Raw genomic sequence first — 23,639 nt, forward strand, 5'->3', positions numbered from 1 at the left:
AATCTTTGGACAGGTCAATTTTAGTTTATAAAAATACATATTTTAATACAAAATAAAATTCCAAGCAGTCATTTGTTTTCGAGTTATGACGTCATCGATAGTTTTTTTTAAATAGAAACCCCCTATTTTTGTTCTTGATTCTGATAGGCCTTTTAATTGTCTAAACGCCAGTATAAAAATTTTGTTATCTTACATAAGGAAATTTTTGAGAAAAAAAAAAGTTGAAAAAATAAATTTTATAACAAACGAAAACGAGTCAAAAACTGTGTTAGTAAGTATTTAAAATTATGGAATTATTGAATGTTTGAATTGCCATCCTCCAGCTTGTTGACAATAAGCAAGTTTATGAAGAAATTCCCCCTGTTTAATTTTCTCTAGTTTTATCCACACACCCAATCAAAATTGAAATTTCTATACGTTGTGTTTCTGATAAATGAGTCATTTTCGAAAACGTTTTGTAAAACAAATAACACATACGAATGAAATTGACAGTAACATTTGACTGTTTGATTTACCTACTTGATTTTTTGACTTGTTTTTGTTCTTTATAAAATTTAATTTTTCCAACTTTATTATTTTTTTTCTTAAAAATTTCCTTATGTAAGATAACAAAATGTTTATACTGTCATTTAGACAATTAAAAGGGATATCAGAATCAAGAAAAAAAAATAGGGCGTTTCCATTTAAAAAAACCATCGATGACGTCATAACTCGAAAACAAATGACTGCTTGGAATTTTCTTTGGTACTAAAATATGTATTTTTGTAAACTAAAATTGACCTGTCCAAAGATCTTTTTGAAAAAAAAATTGTTTAATTTTTAAGGAATTTATTCCATACTTTTGCCGCTCACTGTAGTTTTATTAGTCGGGCCTTCAAAGTCAGAAAAATGTCCTATACGATCAAATTGTAGGTATATTATGTACCTACAAAAAATAATAAAATTAATTCTTAGCTCAATATTTTTATTTTTTTAAAATTTAATGTTCTTTTTGTTAAAAAAAAAATGGGAGAAATACAAAGGAAAGTCGGAAAATTCGGACAAACTTCAAAAATTATAATTTTTGTATGCACTCTCGATCATTACTGACGACATTTGTAATTGATTCTCTTTTTTTTTTGTTCGGTTTGTTCCCGGGATGGAAATAACTCAATTGAAAAAATGTTTTTGGAAAATTTGGAGAAAAATCTGGAAAAACGCATTCCACCCTAAATTAAAATTACATCCGTTTTTACTTTTGTGTTGTTTCGCGAACTGTCCAACAAATGTAGTTGTTTTATTTCACTGTCGGATTGTTCACTTGAACATCGATCTTGCAATCGAAATGTAAATAAAACACCTTGAGATTCATTGTAATTTCAAATTTAATGAAAGAAAATAAATCATCATCACAAACTAATTTGCTGAAATTTGGATTGGACAAGACAACGTCTGTCGGGTCAGCTAATAAATAATAAAATGGAATGAAACAACAGTTTGCAGTGCAGCCAAAGCCAATTCAGATTTGGCATTGTAGGACTTGTCTTTCCAACACAAAATTTTATTTTATCTCCGTATTTAGGTACGGAACAGGACAGGGTCGTAATCCTCTACCCCCTACTGAGCGTCTGTGACCAATTCAAGGTACCTGCGTCCTCGGTTTGTTTGACCCAAGGAGGTTTGACCAAAATATAAATTTGTAAATAGAGGACCCACTGTACATCAAGTTCGAAATTTCTTTCAGGTAAACGCGAGCCTTAATACAAACATTTTACTAAAACGATTTAGGCTGAAATTCTTAAGAATAATGTATAGTACCTCTTGTTACAAGGAACACCTCAACTTCGAAAACACCCTGTAGAATAGAATAGTCAACTTGACCAGAAATTTTTTGAAACATAGAGTATTATTATGCGTAAACTCGAGTTTGCATATCTCGCATGACATTTGAGCAAAAATTAGAGAGGTAAGAACATGTTTCACTCGACCAGCGGCACTTGGTTGGACATGTTGGTGTCCCTGCCCATCTCGTTCTTTCATCGGTTGGTTTGGTAAATTCAAAATTGAAACTAGTGAACTTGTTCAAGAGCCTTAAACGAAAAGTTAATTTATGCTTAGAACAAAATGGGGGACATTTCGAGCATTTCCTTTGGTTAATTTTTAGATTATTCTTAAACCTGACGAGAAAAATGTATATTTTTTCACTACTAGTCTCAGAAGGCGTCATTATTGACTCTCGAACCGACCCCCGAAAGTAGAATTTCTCTCCCTTGGTTAATAATAATTTTCATTATTAACCAAGGTCAACAATGAACAGCCGTCACTTAGCAACGAAAGATTTTCGTTGATTTCATTGGTTAACGTAGACGATTTTCATAGCAACCGTTGAAAAATGAGAACTCGGATCGTCGCATCAGACAAAATAATTTGATTAATAATTATTATCAGAAAGGGTTTTAATTTATCTAGTAGTGAAAAAAATAGTATATAAACCACGGTGAAGAAGTCCCTTATAGCCTTCGCGCCTCGGGCTCTAATCTTGGCGCTCTGGCTATAATCATGAACTTCTTCACCTTGGTGTATAATATACTATTACATGACAATTATTATGACCTCAAACGACTGTTCTTTATTTACATAACGTAAAAAACTTTTACATCCAGAGCGTAATACCTAGTTATTTTTGGCCTCCTCAACTCTAATTGACATGTTTATACATTTTGAACAGCTACAGTATCTTGATTTTTACACACTCACCAAACTATCTGTCAATTCACCATGAAAGGTTCATTTTTATAACCGACATAACCAAAAATGTTTTTAATGTCGTCTCAAGTTAAAAAATCCTGTCAGTGCCTATTACGAATCAAAAAACACCATACTTTTCAATTGTTTCATTGCCAACAGACTCAGTCATTGTTGATCACGCTGTATTACTGAGAACGCACGATTATGTTTCAGTGTATATTAACCACGTCGTACCTACTTGAAAAAGACATTTATTAAAAAATTGTACAATTTAAATTCTTGTAAAAGACACTAAAACCATAGACAATAGACACATACAAGGCCGCCACACAAAGGAATAAATAAGAATCAAATCAGGACAAGCGTACAAATAGAACAAGAAACATCAAAGCAACCAGACACAAACAAATTGTTTTGGATTTTTTCTTTCCCCTTTGTTTATTTCTCCTTTTTCCCCTATTTGCCAACTCTCCACAATTTCTTAACGTACAGTTAACAATCCCATTATAGAATTTTCTTCTCGATTGCCAATTGTATAATCGGAAAAATTCTCTTGCTGCACCTTTCCACGGTCCTCTCCGAGTACTTAATCTCTCGGCCCGACTCGACCATCTCTGCCAAATCAAAAATTTCCTCCTGCTCCAAGAGAGAATTCTTGATTGCCGGGAACATCATCCTCAAGCCGAGCTTTCCAAACTGTCTCCACTGATTGGTGAACGCGTCGAACGGGAACACTTTATTCGGATCTGACCCCAACTTCTTCAAGTAGTCGGACAAGCTCTTGTAGTAGAGGTTGTTGATCTCGTCGAAATGCTCGATGTCCTCTTCGGAGATGCACGAGAAGAGGAAGTAGGAGAGGTCGCAGATCGGAGAGGTCAATCTGCTGAACTGGAAGTCCAAGAAGCAGACGTCGGCGACTGTTGTCTTCTGGTCGTCCTAGAAGAAACATGGTACTGGTTTGCAAACTTCTCATTTCGCTTTACCTCGTATTTGAAGAGAAAGTTGTTGGTTTCGCAGTCTCCGTGGACGATGACTGCAAAAGGGTCGTCTGGATCGGTAGAATCAGCGGTTAGAGGCACTTCGGTGAGCTTCTCGGCGAGTTCTGGCTGGATCTTCTCCTTGGCGATCTTGTGGAGTTCCACGAAGAAGCGAAACTCCTTCAGGACCGCCTCGGCGTCTGTTGTTTTCATCACATCTCTCAATCCCTCGCCCAGTGCTTTGAAAACATCCGGTTTTTGGTCGCGCAAAGCGAAAGAAACGGCGTGGTACTTCCCGTAAGTCTGCATCACCTTCCGGATGTGCTCCCGGTTCATGGGCTTAGTCCTGTCGTGCAAGCAATACCCGTTGCGCTTCATGTTTTCCAAAATCAAGACTTCCATATTTTGCAGGATCACGGAATCGTAGTATTTCGGAGCTTGGTTGAAAGGCTCTTCGATTCCTTTCTCTTCTTGGAACTCGACGAACGTCGGAAGGACTCTGTTGTAGAAATAGATCTCGTTCTGGCTCATCACCTCTATCGGCATCATTTTCCTCAACGGGAGGCTGTTCTTGCTGCTTTTGATCGCCAAGTTGTAGAATTTCTCCTCGTTGGTTGACGTCCTTCCGTTGACCTCTACGAAGTTCACGTCGCCCAAGTAACCGTCGCCTTTGCTGGAGGTCCCCACGATTTCCAGGGTGCACTTCTTGAGGAACTTTTTCGAGAATACTGGCTTCAGCCAGGTTTCCAGGGCGGTTTTGGTCACGCGGTTTGTTGGATTCATGCTCCAGTCTTCGTGTGGAGTTGTCAACCGATTGAAACGCGTCTTTATAAGACGTCGCACAAAAACATTCTTCATCGGGAAGTTTTTCAAGAAGTGATTACTTTTTCCTGATAGATTAAGGTGACTGGTGGTGCTTCTTGTAGCCAAAGATAACGAAAAATGCGGAATTTGTTGAATTTAAACTGCATTTTTATATGAAAAACAATTAAATTCAAGCTTTTTGCAATTTTGAATTTATTGAGGCAGTTTCTAGTAAAAAAGTTAACAACATTAAAATTCTTTCATTTTTGTATTTATTGCACTATTTTTTTTTTTTTCATAGAAGAGAATTGCTTTAATTTTTTTACAATTCAAAATTACCGACTCTGTCGTGCCTTTCTAGTTTTAGTATTCGAACCATTCTCAGTAGATCATGAAATGAATTTACAAATGTTTTAATAAAGGCTGGTTCATTCGATTTTATTTAGTATTTTCAATTTCAATGTTCACTGTCCAAATCTAAGTGTACTAACAAAACTATATTAGACAAACTGGTTTCGTATTGTTTTGAAACTGATTAAAAAATATAGGTACTTTGAACAGAACATTTCATTTAAATTTATTCTTAAAGTAGGCGTTGAAGAGTCGATTGTAAATTGTGAACGCACCACGGATTACAGATCAGCTGTTTAAATCTAACCTCACTTTTTGCGTTGTTTGTGTTTTTATTCAGCAGACTGACGAGTGGTGCATTCACAATCGACTCTTCAACGCCAACTTTGAGGATAATTTAATTGAACACCCGATTGAAATAATATAACAAAAATAGAATATTTTTTAAACAAATTTTTATTCTCATACCAATATGGCATTAATTAGTACAAAAAATCAGATCAATTTTTTGACTTAATCTTTTAATTCACGTATTATCGTTTCTGATCCGTCCGCATTATATTTTACAAGTTTTCCTACAGGCGAGGGGTATAATTTCCAAATTAATCCCAGCACCCTCCACTCTGATTCTGTCAATAGATTGGCCGCGACTGCTAGATTATCACCTCCAGAATAGAATGCAGGGTGTGGTAGTCTGGTAGTTGACAAATTCTGTTGTAAAAGCTTACAGCCGCTGTTGCCAAGGTAACTGGCGTAAAGTTCCACGCTTCCACTTCAATTAAAATATCTGTTTTTTCTGCAATTTTTTTTATATTTTACTTCCATGGAAATCCCAGAATCAATACGTTTTTCTTCGAACAGTTCAAGGATGGTCTTTACACAAAGACTTTTTTCCTTTTTTAGGTGCTCCCAGTTAGCTTGAGCCTAAAAAATAATAATGGTTAGTAAAGTGCATTCAAAAATTAAAAAAACCCACCAATGTCGCATTTTCTCGATAATTACTATCGGCAACACCGTCTGCTGTAAAATTTGGTGAGACTTCTAATTTTGAGGTTAAATGTTTATTAAGTGTCTTGTTTTTCTGGGCATGTTTAAGTAAAAATAATAAGAATCAATAAATAAATGAAACGTGCTGCTAATAAAACAATATGAACGAAATTCAAAGCTATTGAATTTTATTTTTAATCAAATAAATGTCATAATTTATAGTTACCAACATAGTATGAAAAAATATCTACCTAGGGTTTTTTAAATTTTACCAACCTAAAGCAACAGGTGGTGGTTTTTTGATTTTTGAATGGACTTTATGCAATTTATATCAATTTTTCTAACACTAATATCTTATACTGTTTCTATGGTGCATTTGAGCTCACACCTCATGTTTCCCATAAAATACGCTTTCCTCTATAAGACACGTCGTCAATAGCAACGTATCTTATACAGTCATAAAATACGCTCACACATATTATTCAAGTAACATTTTACAGTAATTATCACAAAAGTGAAAAGTACAATTATTGAATTGGAACTGCCACATTAGCTTCGTGCTCTTGTTCCTACCTAACATCTTCTTCTAACTTCTGCTGTTTCATCCAATGCAAGTGCCCGGCCATCGAAAACTGGCAATCTTTACATTTTCTTCAAATGATTCTTGAAACGATCTAGGAGGACGTCCTGAGGCTGTCTAGCCAGAAAAAACACGAAAATTCCAGAAGTAGGTAGTTAAAGTGAACAATTACCAACCAATCGAAGTTTCGGATTCTAACCTATGAATCGCGTATTAAAATGTAATTCGAATTAAACATTTAATTCTCTTTCTGTAAACTGGCCCTAAAATACGCTCTACTTTTAATTTTAATTTGTATTCATTAAAATACTTGCTATTGAAAATTATATTCAACATCAACACACTGAAAAGCCTACGTCATCTAATTATATGTATTTCTATACTGGATTTAGATTTTACGTCTAAAAATAATCTTTATTATAGCACAATAATAAAATCTATTGACGTAAAAAAGATTGTGCACCGAACGATCCCACCGACGATCCCTGACGCCTCATGAGGTTCAGATCTGCACGTCTTGCTGGCGTCCACATCGCAATGTGTCTGAAACGTACAAATTATTTATCGTTGTGTTTTTTGAATCATCCGGAGGAAAACTTCGTTTGCAGCGTCCGGACTAATCGGTTACTCCCGGAATCACGAAATATCAAAGAGCATCATAGTTTTAGTTTTATAGTTATTGACGTGTGCAGAAAAATAGATTCGGAGTAAACACTTTGCTACTCTTAGAAACTACGTAAGTTTTCAGCAAAACAATTTTTGTTTGTGGTGAGACTTGGTGAGACTCTTGAGGGAGCCCGAATGATCATATGAATGGTGCGGCTGCGGCACGCTCCGACGGTGCGCAGCTGATGTGATGGTAGGGGCCCAGCGATTTGATTCTCGCTGGCGACGGTAGCGCTTCGAAAGGGTTAGTACGGGGCGCTTTGGTACTACATCCGTGATTTATGCTGCACAATCAATTAAAATAAGGGGCTTTACTGAGCAACCTGCGAGACTACATTCAACCAGAAGAAGAAACAAATTCCCTTTAGTAAAGAAAAAGAAAAAGAAACTATCCAACACATTGTGTTAGTTATAAAATTTATTTTTTCCAAATTTATTTTTTTTCTCAAAAATTTCCTTATGTAAGATAACAAAATTTTTATACTGTCGTTTAGACAATTAAAAGGGCTATCAGCAGAATCAAGAAAAAAAATAGAGGGTTGTCATTTAAAAAAAAATTCGATGACGTCATCAGTCGAAAATAAATGACTGCTTGGAATTTTGTTTTGTACTAAAACATATATTTTTATAAACTAAACTTGACCTGTCCAAAGATTTTTTTGAAAAAAATTTTGTTTAATTTTTAATGAATTTAATCCATACTTTTGCCGCTCACTGTATAGTAGGTGCCTACCAAATGTGTGGAACATTATCTATATGAAGTAAACTTGACCTGTCTAGGCTGAACGTTAATAAGATTTTTCCAGAAAATGAATTTAAACAAACGCTGGTCGAGTCCAGATTTCCTCAAATTCCTGTTGGATCCAGCGCTTCACCAAAAACTTTGACAGGATCTTTGAAACAACCTTCCAGTCGATTTGTTTACATTTTTCGGCGATTCTCTTGATTTCACCTAAGGCGCCACCGGCAATGATTTGAAATTCCCGAATGAACGAGTTCATCACCTTTTAATCAAGACTTTTAGAAGAAAATTCCCGTAGGAAATAATGACATTTACTGAAATGCAATTTTTTTTTTCCTTTTTTGATCAAAATGATTTCGCAAAATATCACTTGGTAAATGGTCGTTGATTTAAATAACAAGTACGCATAGAAATGTTTCTATCGATTCATTTTATATTTCTTTTGATTACAAAATCAAATAAATTCGAAATTGAAATTGACATTTCCTGCATTTCCTAGTTCGAAGCGTCACCACATCAAGACGTTGGCGTTGTAGTCGGTCGCAGTGGTAAACAAAAATGGCGGACCCGCTGAGTCTCCTCCGCCAATATAACGTCAACAAAAAAGAAATAATCGAACGAGATGGTCAAATAATATTCGGCGAATTCTCGTGGCCAAAAAATGTGAAAACAAATTATTTGATGTGGGGGTGAGTACCGAATTACGCAGCCCCCCTAACTAACCTTGACCAGCTGTCGACAAGCTAACCTCAAATTTTTTCAATTTGTAGTTCTGGAAAGGACGGAACTGCCAAAGAGTATTACACGTTGGAATGTCTGTTATTTATTTTAAAAAATGTCTCCCTCACTCACCCTGTCTACGTACGACAAGCGGCCGCGGAGAATATTCCTGTGGTGCGAAGACCCGACCGAAAGGAACTTTTGGCGTATTTAAATGGCGAAACCGCCAGTTGTCCCGCTATAGACAAGAGTGCCCCGCTCGAAATACCCACACAGGTATGTTAAACACCATTTTGCTGTAGTGTTTTTGAGAAGATGTGTCGTAGGTCAAGCGTTCTGCCGATTACGATGGACCCGAAAGCATCGCGAAAAAACCGCGATTCGAGGACCCACATGTACAGAAAGTCAGAGAGAAGTTGGCCGCGAGGCTCGACGCCCCCAAAGAAGCTTCCGTTACGGTCGATAATATCAAGTGAGTTTTCGTGGAGTTGTGGTTTGATTTAATCGACAATTTTTAGGTCTTTGTCTGAGGCTATGTCGGTTGAGAAGATTGCGGCGATCAAGGCAAAGCGATTGGCGAAAAAGAGAACCACGATTAAAGGAAACGACGATATCGGACAAGAGTACGACATACGTGCTATCCTGGACTTGGACGTTGACTTAACCAAAGATATTATCAGTCGGGAGAGGCAGTGGAGGACTAGGACTACAATTCTGCAGTCGAGCGGCAAGGTTAATATCATCTCCATTGTAATATGTTGTAAGTCAATTTCGGTTTTTTGTAGACTTTTGCCAAAAACATTTTGGCGATGTTGCACAGCATCAAGGCACGCGAGGAGGGGAGACAAAGGCCCCCGCAACAAGCCCCCATCGTCACACCTAGACAAACCCCCGTCAGACCCACCACCCAGCCCGCCGTCTACAACAGGTACGATCAGGAAAGATTCAACCGACAAAAAGAAGAAACGGAGGGCTTCAAGATCGACACGATGGGGACATACCACGGCATGACGCTGAAATCCGTGACCGAAGGTCCGGTGAAGGTGCGGCCGCAACCGACCCAGCCCCAGGCCCCTTTGCCAGTCAGCGCGGCGAGACCGCCACCGGGGGGCCTCACCAAACGAGTCTCCCGAACGCCGATCATCATCATACCCGCCGGAACAAACTGTCTCATCTCGATGTACAACGTGAAGGAGATCTTGCAAGAGTTGAAGTACGTCCCAGATTATACAGGGTGTTTTTGAAATCCGCGTACAAATTTTAACCACGAGCTACTGGCTTCATGCTACGTTGTCCCACAACGTCGTAGGTGAAATTTCGGCACATTTTAAAAATACACCCTGTATATCATATTTTGTAAAACGTACCACAATGCGATTTCCTTGTTTTAAAGCATATTTCCTAAAGGTTACTTTGCATTGGCGTACATTTTATAAAACGTGATATGCAGGGAGTATTTTTAAAATGTATTTTATTTTTTGACAATTTTTTAAATATTTTTCCCGAGTTCTACATGAAGCCAGTAGCAAGTGGTTAAAATTTGTACGCGCATTTCAAAAACACCCGGGATTGTGCGATTTTTTTTTTCGTCATTCGCTCTGTTTCAGATTCGTATCGGTCGAGCAGAAGAAAGCGGAAGGGGCGAAGCGAGACAACGAAGTGTTGATTCAAAGGCAGAGGAACGGTCAGAGCGTGCCGTATCGCATCGTGGATAACCCGGCCAAGTTGAGTCCCAGCGATTGGGACAGGGTTGTGGCGGTTTTCGTCATGGGGCCCGCGTGGCAGTTTAAGGGTTATCCGTGGGAGAATCCTGTTGAAATTTTTTCAAAAGGTACAGCGAAAAGGGTGCAATTGGGGCGATCGTAATTTGTGATGTTTTGCAGTTGCTGCTTTCCACATAAAATACGACGAGATGAAACTTGATAGTAATGTCGAAAGATGGGCTGTGACTGTTATCGAACTATCTCGAACTAAAAGACATTTAGATCGCGCTGCGTTGATGGTGTTTTGGGAAAAACTTGATCGGTGAGTGATAATTTTACGGATCTTGTATGGTGTGGTAGTTGATTTTTTGTTTGTGATGTGAATGTTAAGTATCAAAAAAGAAACAAAATCCAAAAGTTTGGCGATAGAATACGTTATTTTATGCGGTGAACGTGAATCATCAAGAGAAACTTAGGAAAATACGTTTTAGCAAAGAATAGTGAATGTAAACCTAACCCTGTTTAAAAAATATGTGCGTACTTCGCAAATAATTAAAGGAGATTGCCACAATACGAATTATTCGAAAAAGAAAGACGACCCTACCCTTTGAAGACACTGAAGACATTTTTGAAATGACAGCCGCAGAGCTCCCTGTCACACTAGTCATTGCCAACCGTACAAAAATTACGACACTAGCGCACTCTAGCATTCGTACGATTTGATTTATTATTAACTACCACGGCCTCCTAGATATAACGATAGAATTGTCTCTTGTCATATCTAGGAGGCCGGGTTAAATATCAAAACCAAAGTGAAAAATAATTTCTTGACCGGACCCGACTAACTTTTATGTGAAATAATATTGAGAGAAATCAATAACAAAGATTGAATTGAAACGTCGATTGTGATTTTATTATCTGGTGCAAGATTATTAATAAATTGTGAAAATATTTTGTAACCAAAAAAATTTGATTATGACGGAGGTGGTAAATTTTAGTAAGGTTTGTAGCAATGTGTATTTGATAGAGATGACCAGAAAATACGAATGCGATAAAGTGAGGTTAGGAAGTTGTTTGTTGACGTTTCATATAAACTTGTGCAGCCGTGGTTCAAGTCACAGTTTCTCAAATTTGCCACGAAATGTAAATAAACAAATGTTTTTTCGTGTTTCCAGCCGGGATTTGATAGTTTATAGATCTCGAAATCGTCAAGGAACACATCTAGCCCGGCTAAAAGTGGGGATTTTGAGTTGTCATCGCTTTCGGTTGGCATGTGTTATCAGGATTCTGTCAAGCGTCAATGCTAATTCTGTGCATGGCTCGTTAAAGTAGTTATTTGTATCACAAGGCTAGAAAATCCCATTTTGCAAGTGCAAGCACGGTTTGTGGGGCAGAGGCGTTAACCAAGGCGCCACAAGTAACTATTTTTCTATTTCAATGTAATAAAGAGTTCAATTTTGTAGTAGAATTGATGTAAATGTCAATATTTAATGTGATGTCAAAAATAAATCTGAATCCATGTAGGATCAAAATAAACTATTAAGGGGGTAAAATATGGGAGACATTTGAGATTTAATTTTCAATGAATTGTCTGCTTCGTGAATACCAACTCAATGTCATTAAAATAAAAGTCACTAGATAACTATTTAATATTTTTCATTAAAAGAAATAAAAATTAATGAAGGGGAAATAGAAGGAATAGCATGTTACACTCGTTTTACAAGACATGTGCGACAATAGACTGTCTTGTGCAACGCGTATAACAATATTATACTGTAGTAAAGTTCAGGAAATTTATCTACGACGTATTTCTTTAATTTAAAATCCGAGCGGCACAAATATTTATGTTATCTAAAAGTGCAGTAAAGCGAGATCTTGACTTGAAAACATCACCACATTTTTCATGATTTTGCGAAAACCCAACTCTTGAATTGTCAAACAAATCGTCAGTTCCATCAAATATTCTAAATTCTTCTTTCTTCTCTTTGACAGTTTCATTATGTCGAATAAAACATTTATGCGATGAGCAGAATCTACACTGCTCTTATTGCGACTCCTAACGAGCCGCCTCTGTTACAATAAGGTGAGAAATTCGTTTGTTATCGACTATCGAGTAAGTAAGGTTATGTTCGTGTCTTTGCAATAAAGTGAATCTCCCCTCAAGTTTCTCTTATAGATTCGTCTTCTCCGCATAAAAATGTTCGTAGAGAGATTGGAGCTAAACCAGAACTTCACAAAGAAATAATAATTTTACTAAACTGATAATAAATCTGACTGTAATGTGGAAAAATTCATATTTATTGAATCGATTCGATGTTTTTTTTCAGGCATATCATGCAGTTTAAACCCCATTTACGCTTCTGAGTGTATAGTATATACTACGTTCACTTTATGTATTATAATTATAAAAAAAGAATTTATATAATAAATGAAAAATATTTTTTATGATCACACCATATTCGCCGTCGTGTATTCGCTCCTATTGATCTTCAGTTTCGTCCTCCTGTGCCTCACTTTCGCCAAGTTGTCGTTTTTGATTTTCATCTGCAGCTCCCGATCCTTCGTCCTTTCGTAGTGCAGCGTTTCCTTCACGCTCTGCGGCACCTGGGGTATAAAGTACGACACGATGCCGTTCGTCAGCATGATGATATGCTGGAAATGTGATTTTACTGGTGTCGGTAGATTTTTATATTGTCTACTTCGAAAACTATCACGCACACCAGTCTCATCCCCATTTCGTACCAGAAGGAGGGGGTTAGTTGGTACTTTTTCGGGTGGTCGGGGGGAAAACGTAGACCTTTGTAGTAGCAGAGGGAAGAGTTGTTGATTGGATTGATTCTAGCCTCAGGGGTGATCTCAGCATTGTGATCTCTCATGTCGTAAACTGGTTGTTTGGAATTAGTAAACCTAGAATGGTCGTTAAAAATTGTTTTACTTGATAACGTCGAATTAATGTAACCGTCGAGGGAGCCTCCGTGCTGGTAGATGTAGATCTGTCTGACGACGAAGTCGCTGGTAAATGCCAGCACGAAGGCCTGCAACAAACAAGTAAATGTTGCGGACTTGTTTTGTATTTGTATTCAAGTAGAGGCCTTGGATTTTCTCATGGACTATGGGTCATATCTGCGCAAATGACGAATTTCGTTCTTTGCACTCGATCGTAATGAAGTTGTCGTTTCAGTCTTGCCAATGTATATCGTCTTCACTTACAATATAGGGATTTTTATTGTTTGACCAAGCCAAATCAGCAGTTGGTACTTCTTTGACAACTGACAAGTTATCACTAATAATTTCAAACAAATTTCTAACCACAAAGCACTCAAGTATATTAAGTGGTTTGTGTTTCTAACGTTTCTAGAGAACTTGAAGACTGTTTTGCTTACATTCGTCGCTACACTCAGGTGCGTTATGATACCCAGAATATCATTCCACGCTCCTATTCCACTTTGTTGCTTGGGCACCGGTCTTCTATATCTTGTTACCAACTTGTAAGCATCCAATCGCAGCTCCAGCCAATTGTTGAGCAAAGCGCACAACGGTGCCAGAGGAAACGCCGCCACGAAAAACGTCACAAACCCGTACTGTATTACTACAAATCGATTGTTACAAAGAACTTGATGACTTTCTACGTCACTTTACTCATCTCGACGAATTCTGTGGTCAGCAAGTACCGACCTGCAGGATACAGTCTATACTCGCTCTCCCACTGTGCTTCAGGGGCATCGGTCTCTTTGGTTTGGCGAAACCCAGTTATTATTTTCCTGCGATGGATTTTATCGTGTCAGAAGGTGTTACAGCTTGGCACATGAAATGCGCAGAAGAAGAAATAACAAAACACAAACAAGTGCGCTCCGCTAGCCATGTGCCAAGCTGTTTTTGTCGAGCTGTAGTTGACAAGTCTTTTCACTTACGGTACTGTCAAAGTTAAGATATTCCCAGTTAAAGACTTGAGTAACATCAGAAAGCTGAGCTGGACGCACAGAGACATCAAACATCCAGTGGGGTCGCACAAGTCCGTGTCGACACTGATCAGAGCGGGGTCTTGGTCTGGGGAGTAAAAGCGGCTCTGTTCGTCAAAGTTAAGTACCGTAAAGTTGTTTTGATTTTTGGGGTACCTTCATAAAAGCAATGTAAAATAGAGAGGCGTAGTTGTTGGCAAAACCTAAGAAATATCTCTTGTACATTACTGAGTTGTCGAATTCTGATTGGGTGCGTGGATTCTCGAGGTTTGTAAGCCATTCGGACATTTCACTGTAGAACTGCAAAATACGAGTGAGGGGGAGTTTCGGAAATGGGTGACGACGAACTCTTCCGAATATTTTGATGAATATCACTTGGAGACAAGCACTGGTGACGGTCAGCAGGAAGGTGGAGTGGATGTGGAGGGGCTTGAAGTCGCTGGTTCGTATCAGGGCGGCCATTGTGATTCTGTACATTATCACGCCGAAAACAAAAATTACGACGATTCCCATCTGCGAAATAAATAAGTGGCAAAGATTTTAACATTGCGAAAAAAAAAACGCAAAATTTAAAACTGATGAAATAGTGTGCAGATTAAAATCAGGGATCTTTCCTTCCTTATAAATTTTGTTGGAAGAAAATCGACCCGTTAGTTTTTGAGTTAAGTGAAAACGAACAGACTGACAAACACTTCTGTGTCCCAGAAGACTTGGGAAAAACTAAATTAGAAGTTTTAAATATTGTACAAGATTATTATATTTAAGATATAAAAAATAGTTGAATGAAAAATATCTAGTGAAAAATATTACCAACAGCAAGCAGGTTCCATAAGACAGGGTAACATACAAAACTTTTATTTTTCTTGGAGTGTACGGTTCTAGTGTACCAGTGAGTGTGGACAATTTTCTGTGGGTACTTCGTTCCTTGTATTCCAGCCTAAAAATTGCAAAAAATATATTTGGCAACAGAATGAAGTCACAATTTATTATTAAGTGAGGTTAAGTAAGATAAAAAAAATATATAATAACTTTTTGAAGTCGAAGAAAGGCGAAATAAAAGAACTCTGCAAGTAACTAAAAGCTTGTTACTTTATTTGATAGGTTGGTAACACTTTCGTTCAGATCAAAACATTTATAATCTATTCCATCTTTAAAAAAACGATAGGTTGCCATGCTTTAATTTTGTTAAATTGGCAGTAGTGAGGAAAGTAGTAGTTATATTTCATTTCATTTTGGTTGTAAATCTTTTGGAACTAAATTTGAAGTGCTATGTTGCAAGATGATTCTAAAACAAAAAGTAAATAAAGTTACAATAAATGTCATTTTGACGTTTTTCCAATTTGTTTTAAATTAGACAACAGAAAGTAATAATTTAAAGGGTTTACTACAAGTGCATAATGTCAAAAGTTGTGTTTGTCGAGTGTTGAAGGGCTAGACACATTTTAAACGAGGTAGGGCCGATCTAAGTAATGATGCTATTATTAATAGATTGATGGATATCTTCAATGTGAGAACAATGAATTTGTATTCGATGAAATCCTGAACTGTATAATTAATTTATAGGTGGGAAGATCTGTTATATATTGCATAATTACAAAAAAAGGACTGGAGGATACTAGAACAACAAGAAAAGGAAAATCAGAAAAGTGGAACTATTTTTTAAAAGAGATCTGAACGAAATTATTCGTGGGCTAAACATTAGAAGATGATTCGGAATCTAATGATGAAGATAATTTTGAAGATGAAATAATGGAGGAGGTTAAAGTGTAGATGTCTTTTAAAAAAAGTGATTCCATTTTGGAGAACTTATCCGTTTTCTGCTTGTTAAACTAAAGCAAGCGTTCTTGAAACTCATTCAACGACTAAAGCCTCCACCAGATGTTTACATTTTGATTTGTCTTTTTTCTTTCAATTGCTATTTTTAATAAAAAATGCTGGGTTCTCTATTAATTTTTTGTAATACAGTTTCAGTCGATTTGCAAAAAAGCGGAACATAAGTATGGCAACACTGTGCCTTCAAAATTTTCAAAATTCCTAACCAAACTTTTATTCAGATATACAGGATGAAATCTGTCAGATTGTCATGGCCAAGCATCGTTTTTTTAAAGTTGGAATACATTTTCTAAAATAAGTGCGTACGCCTATGGTTATTGTCAAACACGTATTTGCCACCAGATGACCAACATTTACATTGGCAACATGAAAAGACGTCACAATTTTTTAGTAACTTGGTGAAAAAATATACAGGGTGTCTCAGCTAAGACTTTCGAGCCTAATAACTCAGTTATTTTCCAGCGGATTTTTGTGAAATTTAAAATGCAATCACCCAAGTTTTAAAAACGTAATTTTTACATGCCTTTTTAAAATGTTGCATCAAATAAGATTTACATAAAAAAAATTGATCGTCAATAAAAAATGCTGTAGGGAAAAACTCGTCCTTGAAAGAACTGGTTGGCAAGAAAAAAGCAAAAAAACTGTGTTAAACGTAGACGCGTATGAAACAAACGCGCAATTTTGTAGAATTGTGGTCATCCCTTTTCGCAGAAGCGCAGGTGGCATATTTGAGGTTTATCTTGCTAACCTTACAAACACTTACAAAGTTGAAGACAACATTTGGACGTAATTTATTATACTGGATGCTTTAATTCTTCCATAAAGGACCAAAACACGATCGGGATATTTTAGCAAGGTAATTTAGTTCACGTACGCTTCCTGTGTCTTCAAATAAATTGACGACTCTCTTAACCTTACATTTTGTAAAGCCTACATTTGGATAGTGTTCCACGAGAAAACTGTGTCATTGAAGTTCTTACGACACTCTCCATAGGCAATTTTTTTTCCTCTTTCAACAATATTGAAATTTCTGCCGCTGTAGTCTATTTTTAGAGTATTTTCAATAAATTTTCACAATTTGACGTTTCTAATAAAGCGCGCCCAATTTTGACAGACTTTAAAGAGTGTACAAAATGTTGCTTGGCAATTAATCATCAATTGTTTCAAAAGGTAACTGCTCAAATACCTTCAAATTTTACATTAAATTTTTAACGACAAAATCTAATCTTTTCGTTGAATCAGACAAGTGATTTACTTAATTGTTTGTGTAGACCCTTATTTTTTAATGTTTAACAATCTAATAATAATCGCGCATAATTTTCGATAAAGGAAACATGTGTTAAAATTACATTTTTTAACTTGAGGTAATTTTATTATTACTAATTGAACCTTCACGGTCTAAAATATCTGCATTTTAAATTTCATAAAAATCAGTTGGCAAATAACCGAGATATTAGGCTCGAAAATCTTAGACACTCTGTATATTTTGTCTAGTAACGCTTGGTAATAGACGTTTAAACACGTGTGTTGTCCAGGGTCACTGCTGTACCTTTAAAAATGCATATTACCAACTTCATAATAAAATCACAGCCTACTTTAATTCCGAATTTATTTGAAGGCACACTGCGCCACTTTAAATTCTAACTTAACTTACCTACCTAACTTGGGTGTCATACTCTTCAAATTCAACATTCCAGCGTATCTTCAAAGTATTTTCAAATCTCTTCCAAAGATTTATGAAGAATGTGGCTGCACAAAGATAGCATAGTAGAAATGTGTCAAATCGTAAATGTCAATTTACCCCAAAAAGACATAAACACTGCAAAAAATACAGTCGCTGGATTGTCAAAAATTACCGCCAGTTTCGCAGATTCGCAAGAAATATTGAGTGGTGTGTAGATGCAGTTGTCACTTGAATGACAGATTGGACACATCACTAAGTGGCTGGTGCAGATATCATCTCTGAAACACAAGTGTAGTAATTGTTTTATGTACATAAGTTGATGAAAAAAAATCTGTTTTATGGCAGTAAAATACGATTTACAAGTGATCGGAATTACCCCAGTTTATTCTACAACGAAACAAACAAGAATCCAAAGTGAGTGTTAGGCAGTCAGCAGCAATTTAGTGTTTGGTACTTACACTCTCTCTTGGTCTATGACGCGCAGCTGTATAATACTAAATACAGAACAGATGATTCCAACGATAGCAGCAGGAATCAGCATCCTGTTGTAGAACCCGAGCCAGGCAAAATAAAACGCCACTTCGGTTCCAAAATATTTCGCGATTAAGTTCAAAGGCTGTTCCTTGTACCACAGAGAGAAATTTGCCCAATATTTCAAGAGCAGCTAAATCAGAAAATATTTCTGAACTCACACTATTGGCGCTGTCGGTGCGGCGACTAAATGGAGTAATAAACTGGCGTGATCTTCACGTGATTTTCGGGGGATGGTTTCCTTTGGTTAAAGGGCGCGCGTTAAGAAGTGTGGTGGAGCTCAATGCACGCAGCCGAAATTTCCATCCAATCTTACTATTTTATAGTAAGATTCAAACTTCCCGCACAAAACTCAAATTTGGCGAAGCAGTGTAAATCAGGCTTTTCACGAACTATCACGTGACTACTCCACTGATTCGCCGCACCAAGTATATGAATATAATAGGATAAGAATACAGCATTGTCGTGATCCTACGTCAAAACTAATTAAACCGTTACTTGTCTGTCGTTCTGGGGTATCTGGTAGCCTCCATCAAACTCATCCCCACATTCACCATCATGCAGAGGATACGCCGTTTTGACAGCACGAAGACTGATTAATTTCTGAATGCCGTACTGATCCTCCCCGTTTCCGAATTTCGCAGTTTTTAGAATCTCGTGCGCGATTTGAATCCTTTCCAAATTGGTAATCTTTCTGTAAGTCAACAATTAAGTCGATTCGTTGCGTTAAAATAAATGGTCTTACCCCCGTCTCGTAAAAATATCTCTGTTGTGTGACAACGCAGTTTGAAAACATTTGAAACTGAATAGATTTATAGTGGAGACCGGAATGACAGTGTGTCCTGGGTTGTGTATGTTGATGCGGTAGACGAGCGCGAAGTGTCGAATGGCTCGAGGAGGTAGATTTATGACCAGGTAGATGTTTTCCTTGATCTACAACGAATAACAAATTTGACCCGAGTACTGATAGAGTTTCAACAACACTCACGTTTCCACGTTTTATTTCTACTTTTAGGCCTCGCGACTCCAAGTACTGGATGAATTTTACTATGTAGTTCAAGAATTCGGATTTGCTAATGGTGCTGTCACATACGACAACATAATCTATTCTCGACTCTTCCATACTCGAGATTCAAGATTCAAGATGTTATGGAGTATCTATCTTCTGCTACAAAATGTAAAGGTTTTGTAGCAAAGAGTTTTATTTGTGACACTTCAAGTGTCTTCCGATCTGTTGCTAGCTAACAGTGATGCTAGTTTTTTTCTGTAGGGGGCGATCGAAAGAAAAATCAAGCGAGTCCTGACTATCATGATTCAGTTGGCAGCCCTTGTTGTCAAAGAGACATTTCAAATGATGTAACCTCTAATAGAGAAACTTGACAATTGTCAAATGTTTAAACTAGTGCTGCCAACTAAACCATGACAGTCATGGAAATACTCTCGTGTCAAAAATGGATTACTCCCTAGGATTTAGGGATATTCGTTACTAGGTTGCCATAAATTTGGTTAGGTTGGAGGCTATATGGTTTCTGGTGACAAACAAAAGATATCCCAAAAATGTAAGACAGCAAATTAATTGTAACAGTTGCAAATGATTAATTTCTCGCTAAGTAATAGATGATTTTTCGTTTCACAATCAATTTTGGTTACTGGCGGGCGGCTGCATATTTATTTGGATTTAATCTCTCAATTCAAAATAACCAACCTTAGGCATTCAAAATAACTTTTGAAAATTCTAGTTACACACAACATGAAAAACGTTATTTCCCTTCGAATTCTAGGGAGTAATCCATTTTTGACACGAGAGTAGAAAAAGTAGCGTTGCCAGAATACATTTTAGTACTCTCTGTTTTATGTGGTTGGTGGTCATGATCTAAAGACGATCTAACGAAATTTACTCTCTTTTACTTAATTATCACAATTGCAATTCTTTCATGGTAAAATGGTGCTACCCTGTGACAGGTTATTACACAACACACAAGACAAATGCTCTTCCCGGAAACTTATAAAGTTTTTAAAACCGAACTGATTAGTTTAAAGCGCAAAATCGTGTTCAAGATATCGAGAAATGACGTTTGTGTGTTTTGCAGGTGATTTAGTAGCTTTTGTAAAAGATGCAAATGAAAAATATGACCGTTTAAAAAAGGTGTAGCTCAGTATGTAGTATATTTCGTCTCCGGTATTTTGGAAGATATTTGTCTTTTTCTGAATCTAATTCTGACGATGTATTGAATTCATTGCAATAATGAAGATAAGAATAATCGGGACGCGTCAGTGTTGGCGTAAATCCGCACCTGTGTCGCGAACGGAGGTCGTCAGATCTCGCGGAAACTCATACAGAGGCGGAACATATAAAATGAGCGATTTTACTTTATAATATCATAGCACAGCATAGGATTTTTTTGATTGGATGCCGCGTTCTTTTTTTATTAATTTTTATAACTCTACATTTTGGTAAAAATCAGTTTTTTTCAAACTGCTGTCATTTCAACAGACTTTTTTTTTTAAATTTTTTCTTTACACCACACATTAGACATTACCTTTCTTTACAAGAAAAACAGTTTTTTAAATTTTTTGGACGATGTCTGACAGCGAAAAAAATTCCACCATCGGCAAGGATTTTCAAAAAAAAGATCCCACTATAGAAGACTTATATCTCCACCGTTTTTTAATTTTTTTTACTCGTTTTGTTTTTAATTTGTTCATAAAACTACAATGTATTTGTGAAAAATAAAAATTTGTGTATTTAATAGTCGCGTCAAATTTGTTTTTTATTTTTATACCCATTTTTGGGATAGCCAAAGTGGTGTAACTTAGCTAATTCAACTACGCCACTGCACTTATTACGCGTGTCCCCAAAGTACCACCCCGTCGGATCTAACCAAACAGGTAAAACATTGCTTTCACTATTTGCAATTTTCCTCGAAGTGAGCCTTTTCTACCTGAAGATTATTTTGTCTAGCTGTTGACAGTTACTCTACAAAATAAAGTACCAAGACATAAACACCTTTTCTGGTCTTATATTTTTCACTAAATTTTTACTCAAGTGGACGGATAATTTCAGGTAAAAATGTACAGGAAACGGTACTGATAAGGCACTAAAACCACCTCTATTTTGGACAGTTTGTGACAGGCGAGGGGAAGGTAAAGTTCTGGTAAAAATCTATAAAAGCAATCACAATTCCCTGTTTTCGCATTTGCTGTCGATACACTCGAAAAGGTACGTTTTCGTTCGCTTCAGGCTCGATCTTGATCAAATATGTATTATTTTTTTTAGAATGGACTACTTCTACTTGAAATTAGTTGTACTGGTGTTCGCCTTTCTTGGTGTGTCTGCCGAAGACATCAATGCGGGCACTTCAACAACACCCCCATCGAGTTCTCCACAGCCGCAGCCCGTTTATCAGCCTGGATATGTACCACACGCGACTTACCCGTATGTGGAGAGTTATGGTCCCGTCTATCCTGGGTATCCCTTCCCTGCATCACCATATGCAATGTCAGCGGTGATACCAGCAGCACAGGTAAAAAAACATTTTCAAAAATATCCCAAAAATTAAAATAAAAATTTCATCTGTCAAGGCTTTCATAGATATTAATCTAAATTTTCATTTTTAGGGGGCTTTTCAGACGGCGTTAAAAATTTTCACCAAGGTCGGCTTGTTCCTCATCGGTGGTTTAGCTCTTCTGCTTGTCGGGGGCATTTTCACGACAGCGGTTTGTTCGTTTACGTCGATTTGCACAATCAATTTTGCCGGATGGGGTGGAATTGATAAGGAAACGATGCGTGCCTATATGACCCCGGAGAAAATATCTACGGCAGCGGCACTCGTGCAAGATGCGATCGGAAAATATCAACGTTTGCAAAGAGCTGTGAATAATTAATTAATTTTGTATTATGTTAGAAGAAATTGTATTGTGTGATTTATATATTTTTTTTTTTTGATGAAATCTGTATTGTATTATTTGCATAAACTAAACCAAAAACGATTAAATAAAACCGATTTCAAAAATACAAGTGTATGTTCTTCATTTTTCATTTATTCATTATTAATAGTCGATGATAGGACTCGTGAAACCAGAGCAGCACATTCAACTCGTCCAGCGGATTCGCAAGCCGCTACGACTTGATTATTACTTCAATTTAATTTATAATTTTGCCCGGTTTTTTTAAATATTTTTACGCTTCACATTGAATCTGAAACGTAGGTAGCATTGGATTTTTTTTATAAAAGGTTAGCAAGAAGCTTGTTAACATTCAGGAATGTTTACAACTTGTTGCAGGTTCTTAGAAGGATCCATACTTTTATGACAGAGCAGGTAATTCAACCCTCACATTATTTATTATCCCGTTATGTAGCTTCTCAGATAATAACCTAGGTCATTGATTAGTTTTGTAAAAACAACGTAGAGGAATCAGAGAGGAAATGAAAATTACAGTTTCATTAATTAATAATAAATAATAAACAGTTTAGATTAATTTAAACATTTCTTAAACTTGAATAATTGTTATTGCGATTGTTACCTTTGTGCTTCCAATAGCAACACTTAACCGGCTTCAGGCCGTTTTTTACGTTTTCCCGGATTCAAACTGATGACTCAGGATGACATAAAAGTAATAAGAATATCGGTACATTTAGTAGGTACGCTTGGAAAGGAATTAGATTTAAATATCATCTGTCATCGGCAACTTTGACTTTATTCATTTAGAAGAACCATTTGAACAAACCTTTTAATTCCATTTTGACATTGACAGCTGTCAATAGTGTCAGTCTGTTGCAATAATGAAGTTCAAATATGTTGCTCATTGTAAGATGTTAATCACGGCGTTGATTAATTCCTTTTGTTTTTGATAGCAGCGATATTACAGAAAATAAAATATCTATAAATTAATTTACTGCATTTGTTCTTATTTATTGAGGACGCCGAAAGAAGGTGAACAAAATAGAGTACCTATTAAATTCTTTAGTCGAGATTTACTTCTAATTATCAATTTTGTCTGATACAAACGAACAAAAACTGAATAAATATGGATTATTATGAACAGAGGTCTCGATTTTCAAAACGAAGCAACAAAGACATCTTATTTTATTTGGTTATCACGAATTAATGAGAGATAAAGGGATGACAATTCAATTTATATAAAAGAAATGTAGAGTAAAACCTAACCTTATTCAATTAGTAATACGTCAACGTCAACATTCCGTAACGGTAAAATACGTAGGTAATTTTCATAATCGATGAAACAAATAGAGAACGTTTTTTCAGTGAGATTAACTAATTTCAAAGAAAATGTTCAAATAAAGTCGCGGAAAAATATCTGTGCGTACTGCCAACTCTGAAAAATTAAAACTCTAGTTTCATACGCTTCCCAT

The 23,639-nt window shown here is 36.6% G+C and overlaps 4 protein-coding genes and 1 long non-coding RNA gene across 18 annotated transcripts; 3 read left to right on the forward strand and 2 right to left on the reverse strand.

The window, feature by feature from the left end:
• Positions 1-3,204: 3,204 nt before the first annotated feature.
• LOC138136897 (uncharacterized) lies at positions 3,205-4,562 on the reverse strand. Its single transcript, XM_069056213.1, has 2 exons — positions 3,711-4,562; positions 3,205-3,663 (listed from the first exon to the last, which is right to left on the reverse strand). The coding sequence occupies exons 1-2, from the start codon at positions 4,560-4,562 to the stop codon at positions 3,232-3,234; spliced, it is 1,284 nt and encodes a 427-aa protein (XP_068912314.1). The 3' UTR covers positions 3,205-3,231.
• Positions 3,538-4,944, forward strand: LOC138136898 (uncharacterized). 2 transcript variants are annotated; one of them, XR_011161484.1, is made up of 2 exons: positions 3,538-3,677; positions 3,724-4,944. It is a non-coding gene; the product is annotated as an uncharacterized lncRNA (long non-coding RNA). The 2 variants fall into 2 exon arrangements; XR_011161485.1 differs by having other exon boundaries at positions 3,539-3,677; positions 3,745-4,944.
• Positions 4,945-8,350: 3,406 nt separating this feature from the next.
• hyx (cell division cycle 73 hyrax) lies at positions 8,351-12,713 on the forward strand. Of its 5 annotated transcripts, none has more exons than XR_011161801.1 (9): positions 8,351-8,523; positions 8,605-8,830; positions 8,881-9,026; positions 9,073-9,286; positions 9,340-9,767; positions 10,162-10,385; positions 10,438-10,579; positions 12,250-12,370; positions 12,422-12,547. XR_011161801.1 is itself a non-coding variant. In XM_069057093.1 (8 exons), exons 1-8 carry the CDS (start codon positions 8,393-8,395, stop codon positions 12,619-12,621), a joined length of 1,548 nt encoding a protein of 515 aa, XP_068913194.1. In that variant the 5' UTR covers positions 8,351-8,392; the 3' UTR covers positions 12,622-12,713. The 5 variants fall into 5 exon arrangements, 2 of the variants coding, with proteins under 2 accessions (XP_068913194.1, XP_068913195.1); XR_011161800.1 differs by having other exon boundaries at positions 12,250-12,340; XR_011161802.1 differs by having other exon boundaries at positions 12,250-12,340; positions 12,434-12,547.
• Positions 12,641-19,608, reverse strand: LOC138137596 (anoctamin-4-like). 9 transcript variants are annotated; one of them, XM_069057079.1, is made up of 15 exons: positions 19,253-19,606; positions 19,010-19,197; positions 18,763-18,958; positions 18,192-18,397; positions 17,851-18,011; positions 17,708-17,798; positions 15,027-15,153; positions 14,565-14,729; positions 14,373-14,516; positions 14,169-14,323; positions 13,897-14,018; positions 13,641-13,846; positions 13,193-13,292; positions 12,957-13,141; positions 12,641-12,909 (listed from the first exon to the last, which is right to left on the reverse strand). In XM_069057079.1, the coding sequence occupies exons 1-15, from the start codon at positions 19,385-19,387 to the stop codon at positions 12,706-12,708; spliced, it is 2,385 nt and encodes a 794-aa protein (XP_068913180.1). In that variant the 5' UTR covers positions 19,388-19,606; the 3' UTR covers positions 12,641-12,705. The 9 variants fall into 9 exon arrangements, with proteins under 9 accessions (XP_068913180.1, XP_068913179.1, XP_068913176.1 ...); XM_069057078.1 differs by having other exon boundaries at positions 12,957-13,292; positions 14,169-14,372; positions 14,440-14,516; positions 19,253-19,607; XM_069057075.1 differs by having other exon boundaries at positions 12,957-13,292; positions 19,253-19,607.
• A 1,934-nt stretch (positions 19,609-21,542) lies between these two features.
• On the forward strand, positions 21,543-22,149 carry LOC138137087 (uncharacterized). Its single transcript, XM_069056375.1, has 2 exons — positions 21,543-21,788; positions 21,883-22,149. Exons 1-2 carry the CDS (start codon positions 21,543-21,545, stop codon positions 22,147-22,149), a joined length of 513 nt encoding a protein of 170 aa, XP_068912476.1.
• The last annotated feature ends 1,490 nt before the right edge of the window (positions 22,150-23,639 follow it).

The sequence above is a fragment of the Tenebrio molitor genome, chromosome 8, assembly GCF_963966145.1.
Source record: "Tenebrio molitor chromosome 8, icTenMoli1.1, whole genome shotgun sequence".
In the NCBI taxonomy this organism is placed as follows: Eukaryota; Metazoa; Arthropoda; class Insecta; order Coleoptera; family Tenebrionidae; genus Tenebrio; species Tenebrio molitor.